The sequence below is a fragment of the Colletotrichum jinshuiense genome, chromosome 5, assembly GCF_051148585.1.
Source record: "Colletotrichum jinshuiense chromosome 5, complete sequence".
NCBI lineage: Eukaryota > Fungi > Ascomycota > Sordariomycetes > Glomerellales > Glomerellaceae > Colletotrichum > Colletotrichum jinshuiense.
In genome coordinates, this window is record NC_139312.1 from 387,212 (window position 1) to 400,704 (window position 13,493).

Consider the following 13,493-nt stretch of genomic DNA (forward strand, 5'->3'; position numbering starts at 1 on the left):
GACACATAAGCCACACGTAGAATGCCTGTCTACACAATACAATGTGAGAGTATTAAATTAATTGAATACCTTTTTATGACCCGGTACTTAAACACAACCCATTCATTATCCGAAGTCTTGCCCTAGCTATACCCAGATACATAGGATCTTATTTGGTAGACTCACTCTAAACTTTGTCATATACCATTATTGAAGCCGGAAGGTTGTTTACTAACAGCGAAAACACAAAGTACCCAACCACCCCTACCGATTTGTGAGTCGTCGTCTATAGCTATCATGTCTGAGCATCGAGGGAAAGCTTGCGAAGCTCTAGGTAAATGTATTCACCGTCATGGAAGGCTTTGAGCAGCCCGAAGAGCGCCATGTCACATTGATGATATTGTATTTGGCTGAAGAAACATCAAAGAAAATGGTTGGTTCAAGGAATGCAGAGACAGTACTTTGCTTCAGTCCACGTAGCATAAAGCTTGACAATACTGGTGGTTCTCTGGAAGCACACGCATTACCATGGAGCTGCAGTGCTGATATCCCTCCCAGAAAATCATACGACGAGTGATGGGGGGCAATGTGCAAGGAACTAGCACGGAAGTATCCGTAGCACTTGTAGCACAAACGCATCACTTACCAGCCTTTATCGGCCAGCCCTCGGGTAGCAGGAAGCCCTCCAGTCAAGCACTGGCATTCCGTCGATAGTTAAAATGGACTGATGTCTTTACTTCATAATACACCTGGGGTATCTTTTTCCATTCGCAAATCTTGTACCTCGCCTCTTGACTATGTTCATGCAGTGGAAGCATACCGTTGAGTATATAACATGAGTAGTCATTGGTCTACACTTTGGTCTTTCATGCATATACTCCCCGCCGGGTGTTGATATCATTGGCCCTCCTGGCTGCGGGCTGCCCTTCGTCGGTGCCAACCCGAAGCTGACAAGCTACCAAGGCAAGGTAGGTAAGCACCTTGTAAACGAATATGGGAACGGCCTATTCCTCTCCTGCAAGGTCCTTGGACCGATCGCTGCCGATTTGGTTGTTTCCCTCCCTAGTTCTACAACATATAGGTGCTGGTATACTTTAACAGGGAAACAAAATGAAACTGGGGCAGCCTGCCCGTCAAAATCAGAGCCCACAGCGGTTGGCCTGATGTATACCGAAAGATCGGCGTCTGGCAGCGCGGTCTGGTGTACACTAAGCCATATAGCTATTACGTCGGCAACGTTCGCTCGGAAGCGCCTACCAGGACACGTGCCTGCGAGCCGGTCTCACAGCGCACCTGCGGGCCTACGAGGCACTCCCAAACACACGACTCAACTGTAGGGTATCAGGGGGTTTCCTGTACACGCGTTCGGGACCCCCGTCACCACTCAGCCCCACGCCGAAGAACCACATCCTCACCCCTCAACCAGATGATCTTGCTCCGCAAACGACAACGACTCTGACGTCGAGTTCGTCCACTGTGGGCCTGGGTTGGTCGTAGTCTTTTCCTAGCACGTGAGCGACGTTCTGCAGCGCACGCTGCCATGGATGGCCTCATGTCCTCGGGCGAGAAGAGGCCGCTCCCGAGGTATGGGTACCGGGTTTCAACCCGTGTAGCATGTCAAAGGAGAAGGCGGGATATAAAATACCAGACGTCTTCTTCCGCGTAACTTTGTTGAAGCTTGTGTCGGACGGGAGGAGAGAGTAACAGGGCCAACGGGCCAGGACCATGGGGCATCGCGAGAACAAGGGCTAGCCTCTGCCATCACCTCTTCTTAACTATCCGCGACCGACGTTGATTCATATATATCTTTGACAGAACTCATCATATCGCACCTCGAGTGTTGGTTCACACCGTTTATGCAAGAACTTCCGGTACCTATCCACTCATATAAATCGGATGTATTTATATATATCCGTACATACACACACACGTATAGTGAAGCCCCACCCCAGATCTTGCATAACCACTTGTGCAGTCTGCAAACCGCGATGCCATTCTTGCCCTTGTCAAGCATCGCACAACTCGCCCATCTCATCCTTGAGACGCCAAGATGTCAGACGGGCTGTTCGTCCCCCCGGGCCTGTCGACTCCACCCGCCTCCGAGGGTGGAGAACGTCGCCCGAGTGTCAAACATCGGAGGAAAAAAAGCCGCCCCTCCCCCCAAAAAAAGGTCAAGTCCCTCCCAAACCCCCCTCAACCTCCATGTCTCATCGTCCCAATTCATGAGGCTCTTCCGTCTCCAACAGCTGAAACCCCAACAACACCCTTCCAACTTCACCCCCCTCCAGAGTGTCGCGGCAAAGCCCCCGGTACAGCGCAACCACAACCGGTTTAAAAATAATAGTCGTAAACAGTAACAACAGTACAAACCACAGAGAAGATGCCCTTCCCCTCCAAAACGGCCCTCATCACCGGCGCGACCTCGGGAATAGGCCTCGCCCTCGCCGAGCGCCTCGTCGCGAACGGCACCTTTGTCATCGCCGTCGGCCGCCGCCAAGACCGCCTGTCGGACCTCGTATCCGCCCACGGCCCGGACAAGGTCGCCGCCGAGCCGTTCGACATCACCGAACTGGATAAGCTGCCCCAGTGGGTCGAAAAGTGAGAAGTCCCTCGCCCGCCCGTGACTCCATCATCCTTAATTCTAGCCATTAAAACAAAAACAAAAAAACAATCTGTGATTGGCATCGCTTCTCAAACGAGCAACGCAACGTGTGGCTAACATGCTCCTCTCTCTCTCTCCCACTCCAGGATAACGTCAGCCTACCCGACCCTGGACACGATAATCCTAAACGCAGGCATCCAGCGCAGCCTCGACTTCACCTCCCCGGCCGCAGTCTCCCTGTCTAGCGTGACGACGGAGCTGACGACCAACTACCTCGCCCCGGTCCACCTGACCACTCTTTTCCTGCCCCATCTCCAGTCCCTATCGCCCTCCACCAACACCACCACCGCCGCCACGGCCTCCATAATTCTCATATCCTCGGGCCTGGCCCTGGTCCCCATCCCCCGTTGCGCAAACTACTGCGCCACAAAGTCCGCCATCCACTCCCTCGCCTGGTCCCTCCGCGCCCAGCTCGCAAACCACCCAGGCTCGTCCCACATCCGCGTCGTCGAGGTCGTGCCCCCCGCCGTCCAGACCGAGCTACACTCCCAGCAGCCCGACCTTGTCGCTGCGGGGCAGGTGAGCTTTGGCATGCCCCTCGACGAGTTTACCGAGGAGACATGGGCGGCCCTGGAGGAGGGGGCGCAGGACGAGATCATTGTCGGGCCGGCCAAGAACTTTGCCCATGTCGACGTGGACAGGAAGAAGGCATTTGACCAGTTGGTCGAGCTATTCAGAGGAGGCGCCAAGGCGTAGATAGCCAGGTATACATACATAGTTATCATCATGAATTACTAGTTGGAGGAGCTAGGCAGCAAAGTAACCGTCATCACGTCATAGTAGAGACAAGGTGGTTTGTTGGCAATCAATCTGTATTGTGCCAAAATCCTATGCTAACTACATTCCCGTCCTGTCAGCCGCCATCATGATCGTCGTTCGGACTTTCCAGCCAGATCCGACGAAACGGCTGCGTGGTTGTGCGTTTTTGTTTTTTCCCGATCTGTGAAAGACTTGCACAAGGACTGCAAAGAGAAAACGAAAAGCAACTGTCTCTCGTCACCCGGGCTCGACCACTTCCATCTCAGGAATTGTGTCGAGTCCCGCCGCGCAGAAGAAACCAATGTTCCATCCAGCTGAGGAAGATAAAAAACCAAGCCTGGCCAAATCTTTCCGTACTCCCCTTCCCCAAATGGTATAATCTTTCTCGCACCGTCAAAACCAAGACTGCATGAGCGTCCGAGGTGCTGCTCGTCCAGAGCCGAGCGAGGAATATCAATGAGAGACTGTCGATATCTCGATGACTTGGCTAAGAATGTAAAAGAAGTGAAAACGAATTTGTAATAAACCCAAGCCTCGAATGCTGGAATGAAAGAGCCGCCAAACAACTCTGAAGAGAAGAACAACACATATGATCGTAAGAGCGCGCCTAACCGTCCAACCCAACGTTTAATCCCGCCATCCAAGGGGTTGAGGATCAACCTGCCCCTTGTGCAGGTCTTCAAAAGGAAAGACATGGGTGCGCATAGTCGTCGTAACGTCAGGAGACCAACAAGCCTACGCCAGGATGCCGCTCTTTCGCTTCTCGGCACTGGTCAAGACCAGCATTGGCGCCTTGCGCTGTCCGTCAATCACCTCGATACCGGCACGCTGGGCCGAGTTCTTGAAGACGCTGGCGAAGCTGTTCTCGCCGCTCTCGGCGCTGCTGACGCTGTCGACACTCTTGCGAGCTCTTTGGCGAGAGCTTGGGCGGTCGGAGCCGATGGCACCCCAGCTGCCGTTGGTGGAGGTTCTTGAGCTGGGGAGGGAGCAGTCAATATCACCCGCCAGGCTGCCGGAACCGCTGTGGCCAGAGTCGGACTCGTTGTCGGTGATGGGGGTACCAGACTCCTCCTCGGCGCTCTCGGAAACGGGGCTCATGCTGCCGTTGGAGCTGCCGGTTCCCTTTCTGCGCTCACGTCCCGCGCGGACCAAGTTGTGAACGGCGGAACGGCGGGTTCGGGTGGCAAAGTTCTTGCTGCCCTCGTGCTTGGAGGTGGGCTTGGACTTGAGCTCCTCGATGGAAGGGGGGCCGCGAGGCTGGCGGACGGGGTGCTCGCCAGCACGTCCTTGACCGGGCCCGTAGCCTCCGGACAGGGGAGTGAGCGGGAAGGAAGCCGTCTTGGGGCCGGCAGACTTGGGCGGCTCTTGAGAAGGAGACAGGTTGGCCTGGTTGTTACCATTCAGCGCCAGAGACATGACCTTCTTGTGGCCACGGCGGAAGGCGTTGGCCGAAGGAGGAGGCAGGGGAGCGACTTCGGAGGGGGACTCGTAGCGTCTAGGGGGAGTCGCAGTGCGGAAGGGGCTGGCGTGGTGCTCAGGAGGGGGAGAGACCTGGACGCGGGGAGCACCGTTCATGGCTTGTTGCTGCTGCTGCTGGGCCAAGGCGGCGTAGATCTGAGCCAGCTGCTGCTGCTGGTCAGTCTGGCCCTGGTCGACGTAGTAGCCCTGCTGGCGGGTAACAGGGTCGTAGTACGTGTAGACGTTCTGCTGCTGGTTGGCCATGGATCCCATCATGGACTGCTGGATGCTCTGGAGCTGCTGCTGCTGCTGGTACATGGCGAGCTGCTGCTGCTGGATCTGTTGCTGAGCGCCCTGCAGGTTGAGACCCTGGAACTGCTGAGCAGCGGCCTGGACACTGAGAAGTTGCTGCTGCAGGCGCTGCTGCTGCTGAGCGAGGTACATGTTGGTAGCAACCAGCTGGGCGTACAAGTTGGGGTCCATCTGCTCCTGCTCGTCGAAGTGGATTTCAGGCGGCGCAAGAACCTGCTCAGTGGTGTAGTGCTGGCTGGTGGGCATGGCCTGGTAAGCTTGCTGCTGCTGAGCTTGTTGCTGCTGAACTTGTTGCTGCTGAACTTGCTGCTGCTGCTGTTGCTGCTGCGGCTGTCTGTACTGAGGAAGCGCGGTCTTGGGTCCGTTGTACGAGTTGTTCTGAGCTTGAGCGTACATGTTGGAGGTCACGTTGTTCCGAGCAAAAGTCTGAGTGGTGGGCGAGGCAACATTGTTGGCCCCGGAAGGAAAGTTGCCAGTGGTGGCGGACTTGGGAGCAGTCCTGAGGCCCGCAAGCAGATGAGAACGGCTGGTCCGGGGGGTGGGAGCACCGTTGTCGACGTTGTTGATGGCAGTGGCGTTGGACAAGGAGAGCGGCTTGACGGGACCTCCGCGGCGCGAGGCGAGGCCACCGCCGGGCATGGCCAGCCCGTTGGCGGCCGAGAAGTTGTTGGAGTTCATTTGAGCGAGACCGCCTGCGTCCATTGCTCAAGTGTGGATGGGTGTCGAGCGTGGAAATGAGCTGGCGGAAGAGCCGGAGCGAACCGAGTTCTCAAACTCGGAGAAACTGGGAAAGAATGTATGGTAGCCTTGCAAGCGGCTGGGGCAACCGGGTCGAATTACAAGAAGGATAGCAGTCGTAGTGGAATGCGCAGCGCTAGGCGTCAGGAGATATTATGGTACTCGGATTGCAGGTTTGGGAGAGTGTGGGAGGTGTTGAGAGTGATGTATCCGACCGATCCAAATCGATATCCGGAGCTCGTCCTGGAATAGCAGAGAATGGGTGTCGGCGGAGTTGGGTGAATGGAGTGTTTGCCAAAAAGTCAAGATCCAAAAACCGGCAGTGTTTTGGGAGGAATCAAGGTTATGTGCGATGGGTTGTTGAGATTAGATGGTCGCGTACCGAGCGTCGAGAGCAGGACGAACAATGATTGTAGTGATGAAAGAGTGGGCGACTGATGTCGATAGAAGGTGCAGACAGCGCTCAAGTGTCAAGAGAGACTTGGCAAGAAGCGGGTGTGCGGTCGAGGTGACGTCTGGACGACAAAGAAGGGCTTCTTTGTTGAACCGAGGCGATGGGCGCAGGCTTTTGGGCGGGCGCGGGCTGTCGAGTCCGAGAGGGAAAGTCGAGGGGTCGCGACTTCCACAGAAAGTGCTTGGCAGCTGATGCGAACCTGAAGGTTCCTCGAGGTGCTTCGGAGGGATGGAGCGCTGAATATTACGAAGGGGATTTTTTCTGGTGTATCTTGCGAAGAATAAAATAAAAAAAAACCGGGCGAACGAAAGCGAAGTAGAGTACAGTCGATTAAAATGTGATTTTTCTCGGATGGGGGTTGTCGATGAAGCAGGTACAGACTGCGGTTTGCTGGTGAATGATTCTTTCCTTTCCCTTCCTTTCGGACGGATGGCGAATTGTGCGTGATGTTGCTGTTGCGAATGTGTGGGTTGTGTTCGGCGAGCAGGTCTTCCAGAACCTCTAAAGAATTTTTGCTGGTTGAAAAAGACGATGCGAGGCGGGATGTCAAGAGAATGGGAGGGATTTTGGCTTTTTTGGTTGTTTTTTTCTTTTTATTCCTTTTCCCTTCAAAAAAGACGACGATGACGAACAAATCGCAGACCAGAGCGGCGGGGGAAAGAGGAGGGGGAGAAAGGGTTGAAGGAGGGAAAAAAGAAGGGCGGTGAGCTAAAGAGAGGAAAGAGCAAAAGTAGAAGTAGAAGATGGGGGCAAGCAGCGAGTGGACGACAAGATATGGAGATGGAGTGGACGAGGACGGGGCGGCGGCCAGCAGCAGCAGCAGCAGCAGCAGCAGTCAGTTGCAGACAGGCCAGGGCCAGGCCAGACGGCGCGAGCCAGCCAGAGCCAGAGGCAGAGGGCAAAGCCAGTGCGGCGGCGGGAACCAGCCAGGAGACAGGACGGGGGGGGCAAGGACAGCCAAGGCAGGGCAGACCAGGGCCAGGAGGGCAGGCACCAAGCACCATCCAGGGGAGCCCAGGGAAGGTGGAGACTGGACAGGGTCGGAGGCAGGTGCAGAGTTGGGAGGCAGGGCCAGACAGGGCCCAGGACCTGCCAGGTGCTCCCAGCTTGCCAACCCGAGGCGAGCCTGACCAGGGACCAATGGCACGCAAGAGCAGGGCGACTAGACGAGCCAATGGGACAGGTGGGAGAGAAAGAGCCTGGCGGGCAGGGGTCCCTAGGTGGGGCCATCGCCCGCACACGCGAGACGTACCTTTGTACATGTTGTACCTGAGAAGGGCTTATGAAATGCACTAGTGTGCGGTACGTACTCTGCGCTACGGATACACTAGAAAGAACGGAGACTGCACGGCTGGATCTGGACGGACGTGGAAGGAGCCCGCTTTGTTCCATCCCGGTCAGTCAGTCAGTCCATACATAGTACATGGCACACTGCAGAAAGAAGGAGGAGACAAGGAGGACGCCCACCTGCCACCCGCGGCCGGGAAAGGAAGCAGAAAACCGAATAAAACACGCATCAAGCAAGATACATGCGAAAGAAAAAAAACAATGAAAAAAAAAATCCCGAGTCGGCAATGAGGCGACGGATGGCATGGCTCCCATCTGCAGCCAATCAAGGAATGCGACTCGGCGGGAGGCATGAACAGGGATGGCCATGGCTGACGGCAGCGATCCCATTTCTTTCTCTCGCTGCCCAGAAAAGCCACCCACTTCTTCATTGTGCGTGTGCTCTGTACATATCCGTACACTACCGGTACAGAGTAGCATATACATTACACTACTAGAACCGGTCCGTGGCAGGGCAAGCTCCATGCACCCGAGGACCCGAGGGACCCAGGGACAAACTTGAATGGACGACAAGCTCAGCTCAAGGAACCGCTTTCGAGATGGGATACATGCGTGGACCGACTCCAGATGCGTCGGGAAACAGCCATCGATCCGGTGTCGATATGAGGAGAAGCAGAAGCAGAAGCAGAAATGGGCCATGACTCTGACCTTTTTTCGCCTTGTCGTACACGGTGGACGACATGGAGGGCTGCCAGCCAGCCATGACTGTGACTCGACTCCCTCCTGGTACTGGTGCTTGCCTGCCTGCCTGCTTGCTTGCTTCCATGACCAGTAATTTACGTGCTCATCGACGTCTTGCCCCCCGATGCTGGTGCTCCCTACTGCATCCCGATTAAGGCTAGTCAGTGTGATGGCTCAAGGCCGCAACGGCCAATCACCGCGTGGTCCTTGTTCGACGAAGGACGTGACTCGAGGTGGAAGCCAAATTCTCCCCTCCTCGGCGTCCATGTACCTCTGTACCCCTCCTCTCCTCGCTGCTCGCTCCTGCGAGACGAGAGTTCCTACTAGGTCCTCTTCTTCCCACCTTGGGCCGCATCGAGAGCTGGCTGCTGCTGCACGCTGCACGCTGCACGCTGCTGGAACTGTCACTGCCGCCCTCCTGCTCCTTCTGCCCCTTCCCTTCCTCCCGCCCACCGTCTGCCGTTAGTCCCAGATTCCAATATGTGCGCACAACCCATGCGATATTAGAGACACCACAACACAACACGACCGCCGCCGCCGCCGCCACCACCACCACTACCACAAACAGCAGCACACCTCACGCTTGTGGCCTGTCTTGCTTGGGTCTTGGGCTTGCCGGCACCTCACACCACCATTACACGGCCCCACGGCCCCCCAGTGCCCATATGCTCAGACTCTCCCGCGCCATCGCGGATGCCACATCCAAGACCTCGTTCACACAAGACACACAACCGCGTCTTGCATTCCATGCCACCTGCCTCATGGGCATCTCGTCTCCCGCAGACGAGGCGCCCCGGCCAGACTCCCCTTCAGACAAGACGCTGCCTATGCGTTGACTCTCGCCGTGCCATGTATACGTACACAGACCTAGCGATTCCTCCTTGCACCTGTCGGCAGAGCACGAGCAAGAGCAAGCATAAACCACCCTCGGCGAATCAGCAGCAGACTCTCAATGTGTCACTGGCCCCTAACGTAATTGCTGTGCACATCAGCTGTCCCTATGTACCACCACAACCATCACCCCTTTGGGGGGCCATGCCTGATGGTTTGGGCGTTTTCAGGGGCCAAACTCTCACTAGAGCCCGGATCGCTGCCCTCCCCCCCATCTGTTGAGGCTGCCCTTTCGGTCTCGCTCGGACAGCGCTGCGCTGCACAGCACAATGCTTTCACTACTGCTTCTGGCCAAAATTAACGATATCGGCATTATGGAACACGTTTGCCATAGCATAACGTAGCAAACCAGCATCTGACGGACCATCCAACCAACCAAACCATCCCCCACACACACAACCCGAGACCCCTTCCTGTCTTTCAATCTACGTGTAATGATCGACACACGGAGCCGGAGTCCACCCACCCACCACTGCCACGGACGTTTTCCCACCAGGACTGCACCCCCGTGCCCCAGGAAGCCGGCACCTCATCAATCAGCAACGGCATCGGCGTCCGGTCAAACATTGCCAAGGTCTCCTCCCTTTTCCCACAACACAACAATAGAACACGATTCTGGACCCTTAGTGGCCGCTGCTGATGTGAGCCATGGTCAACGGCCACGGCAACGGCAACGGCAGCGGCACCCGATCGGGGGCCTAGCATGTTCCCCCATCATCATCAACCGGGATACCGAGCCAGACTACGTGCTGAACAATCCCATAGTCATGGCTACCATACCGTGGCCCTGGCCCTGGCTCGAGTGGTCTCGTTTCCTGTGACCACGGCTCGTGGAACAGCGAGCTTACTAGCTAGTACCGAGTAATTACGGACGACGGCGTAGGTTCACTACTGTGTACAGACATCGGCAGAAACGACGCTCTGCCGCACACTGGACGACAGCAAGCTGGCGTGACTGGCACCAGCAACACGGCGACGGCGTCCCCATCTCCATGGCAAGCTTTGACTGCTTGGACCTCCTCCAGGGGTTCTCCCGCACGCCACACGATACTTTCCACTGGTGCCGCAGAGCTCCCGCCAAGGTTTCCCGACTCAACGGTAGGTAGTTCATCATTTCTTCGCACACTAGAAGAAAAGGTAATCCGACTATTTGCAATGTAATCTGTCCTCCTGCTGCTCGTCGCCCCCTTACTATGCAGTTAGTTCCCTCTGGCCCCCTCCTCCGCTCCACCGTCTCCTTGGATGCTTCACCGTTCTCCGGCCCTCCCGCTCGTTTCCTTCAAACAAGGCGGCATAAACCATGACACCGTTCGCTTTCTGGAACCCATCGATGGGTTTATGCTCGGCGCAAGCGAGCTGTTCTCATGTCTCGCTTCCAGCATCCCCCAAACCCAGCGCATGTTGACCTGTTTCTCATCCAAAAGCTTGCGGGAGCGCTTGTTTCACTTCGCCCGATAGAGCGGTACTTGCCATCGGCCAGCTCTCTCCACAAAGCTGGCTGCTGGCCTCCACATGCCCAGGTACCTCGCCATCGCGCAATCCCCCTCCCCCTCCCCCCTCGCCTCTTAGAATAGTACTCGCCACTAGTGCAGCTGCTGTCTCTGGCGACACAGGTCGCCCACATTCCACATCCCACCCGCACCCGCCATTCCACACACAAGGGGCCTTCCATCAGTCAGTTCAAGCACACATGGGAAGCGTCGGTGTTCAAGGCCCCGACCGAACCTCAAACCTGAAGATGCCCCGGAGGTGGGTGATGTGCCCCCCTCCAGGCATTGCCCGGAGCCTGCCCGCGCCCTGGACGGTGGGAGGAACGGTGTGCGTCTTCATCAATCACTCAATGCGGAACGCTTTTGCGCATCAATGAGGCCGTTTTCAGCATTCATTCTCCGTGGCCCGCCCGGACCAAGCCTACGACAACGGACAATAAGACGGACAAAGGCTACGAGGGAGCCCATGGGGTCCACGAACTCGATGGATACGAACCTGTCTTACCCAGCACACCCCAGGATCTTTCTACGGAGACTTTTTTTTTCTCTCGCTCTCTCGCACCGCATCCCATGCCCCTACTCCGTGTACAGGCATAGTAGTGTGCTGCTTTTGGCCATGCGTGCCAGGGGAGGCCACGCCTTGCAAGGTTGGCAGCAAGGGGCAAGGAACCTGAGACACATCCGCAAAAGAGGTCTTGCGAGTCCCAAGATCCCAACGGTGTTATCGGCTCTGTGCGCCCGCCAGGATGTGGGCATCGAGCCTCCTGAAAAGTACCACAGGGTAACATTGTCGACGGATCTCGACGGGGTATGCCCACTTCGAGGTTGTGACTGTCAGCGAGAAAGCTCTCAAGGGCGAGCCTGTCGCGAGGGCATTTCGTCTCAATTGCCCGACGTCAAAAGCCAAACTTCAGACACACTTGAGCTTTTCGTCTGGCATTTGGCATTGCGCCGACTGCCATTTCCCACCATGCCGACAGTTGACAGGTGGCCTTCCTCAAGGGGAGGGGGGATAATGAGGAGACTTGCTAGACGGCGGCAATGCAAGCCCAACAGCAAGCGAGCATTTTTCACGTTTGGGAGAGGCCTTCCAGCTCATCCGTCGCTGACGAGGAATGACGACCACCCGGCTTAGCACTCGCGGCTACTCTGCTATAGCCCCGTGGGTCTCCTCCTCCGGCGGCGCGCCTCGAGTTAAATTACCCTGGAGAAATACGGGCCTCACGATGCCGCCGACGCGTCTTCCCAGTCTCGAATTGCGCGAGGCAAGAATTTGTGGCTCTTCCTGCACGAGTCGCAAGCCACACCAGCCAGTCAATCCCAAACCCTCATTTTATTCACAATTCTCTCCCACGCTGCTGGCAGGAGCCGACACTCGTGACGCGACGGCGACCCCGTTTTTGCGGGAATACTCAATGCTGGCTGTGTAGAGGAATTCGGTCGGCACGCGACAGTCGCCGCACACATTTAGCATGACCTCGAGGGGGGATGTTGTTCGCCGCCGAATGGCTTTGATCGGCAACCCATCCATGCCCTCCTCCGCTCATCTTATCCAATTGCCAATCCCTCAAGGCGAGAACTCGGTTGCGCCTCTGTGATGCGCCCGTAACTACTCGGAGGTCTGGGAGCTGTCGGGCCAAATGATTGGCATCGCCATTACTAGAAGCTCCCCCCCTCATGTTCTTGCGGGCGGCCAATCTCTGCCCTGCTCTACCACACCGGAATCCTTCCGCCTAACATGAATTCAAATGCCTTGTCCAGCAGTGGCTCTGGTTGGCTCCACGTCGATCGGATTGCGAACTGCAAGGAATACCTTCGTGAAACGGGCTTTTGCAGGGTGACGCCCACCCTTGCGGGGGAGAGGCAAGGAAGAATGGCCTGAATGGGAGAGATGCGCTGAGGGTCCGAACCATTGGAGCATCGCCCAGGTTTGCCCGCAGACGGCCACCTGCATTCTGCATTCTGCAAGCCCTTTGTCTTTACGAGCGCTTAACCTGCAGCCACGGCGCAGCCTCTCTATCTCTCTCCCTCTCTTTCACAACTTTTTCGTGTCCTATGAAGCGTGTGATCTGCAGGCATGGAGATCGCCAACGTGGCTCCAGTCGGGCGAGCTTGAAGCGTTTACCCATTCCGTCGCCGTCGCCCGGCCCAGCTATCTGGGCCCTTAGCCGCCAGTGCTTGATGCCGGTCCCTTGATCGGGGTATACGGTCAATAACAATCTCAAATTGTGGTACCTGTTTGCATTACCTTTGCCTTTCAAAGTGCTCCTAGCCAGTCTTCTGCCGATCGCAACCAACATCCTGCAGATCTACATAAGCGCCTTCTGGTTGGGACCGACGATTCCGGAGCGTCCCCCCACCCTCCACCTCCTCATAGTGACATTTCAAAGACCAAACCAACACGACACCAAGCATCTCGGCCTCATCTAAGCGCGCAAGGTGCAGGGCGCGACGCAAGTGCGTCACATATCACTGCGTGCTTTCGCTGCGCGGGAGTGCCGGCGCGGGCGGGCGCGGGCGTGCGTGCAGGCAAGCCGCCGAAGCGAAGCGCTTTGTCGGGGGTTTTTCTATCAACGCCAACGCGGGGGAAGAAGCGCGTGAAACCTAGAAAACCGATAGCCGCGCCCTTTTGGCCGGGGGAGGGGGAGGGATGGTCCTCGACTACTGGCGCTTCCCCGGCCAAGGCCGGTTTCCTTTCGTCCCGTCCCTATCACCGGTCAGA

At 56.7% G+C, this 13,493-nt stretch overlaps 2 protein-coding genes across 2 annotated transcripts; one reads left to right on the forward strand and one right to left on the reverse strand.

Annotated features, from left to right (window-relative positions):
- Positions 1-2,359: 2,359 nt before the first annotated feature.
- EsH8_V_000099 (short chain dehydrogenase) lies at positions 2,360-3,337 on the forward strand (the record flags this gene model as incomplete). Its single annotated transcript, XM_083272615.1, has 2 exons — positions 2,360-2,577; positions 2,728-3,337. 2 exons carry the CDS (start codon positions 2,360-2,362, stop codon positions 3,335-3,337), a joined length of 828 nt encoding a protein of 275 aa, XP_083125330.1.
- A 798-nt stretch (positions 3,338-4,135) lies between these two features.
- EsH8_V_000100 (uncharacterized protein) lies at positions 4,136-5,872 on the reverse strand (the record flags this gene model as incomplete). The annotated part of the gene is made up of 1 exon (XM_083272616.1): positions 4,136-5,872. The coding sequence occupies one exon, from the start codon at positions 5,870-5,872 to the stop codon at positions 4,136-4,138; it is 1,737 nt and encodes a 578-aa protein (XP_083125331.1).
- Positions 5,873-13,493: the final 7,621 nt, after the last annotated feature.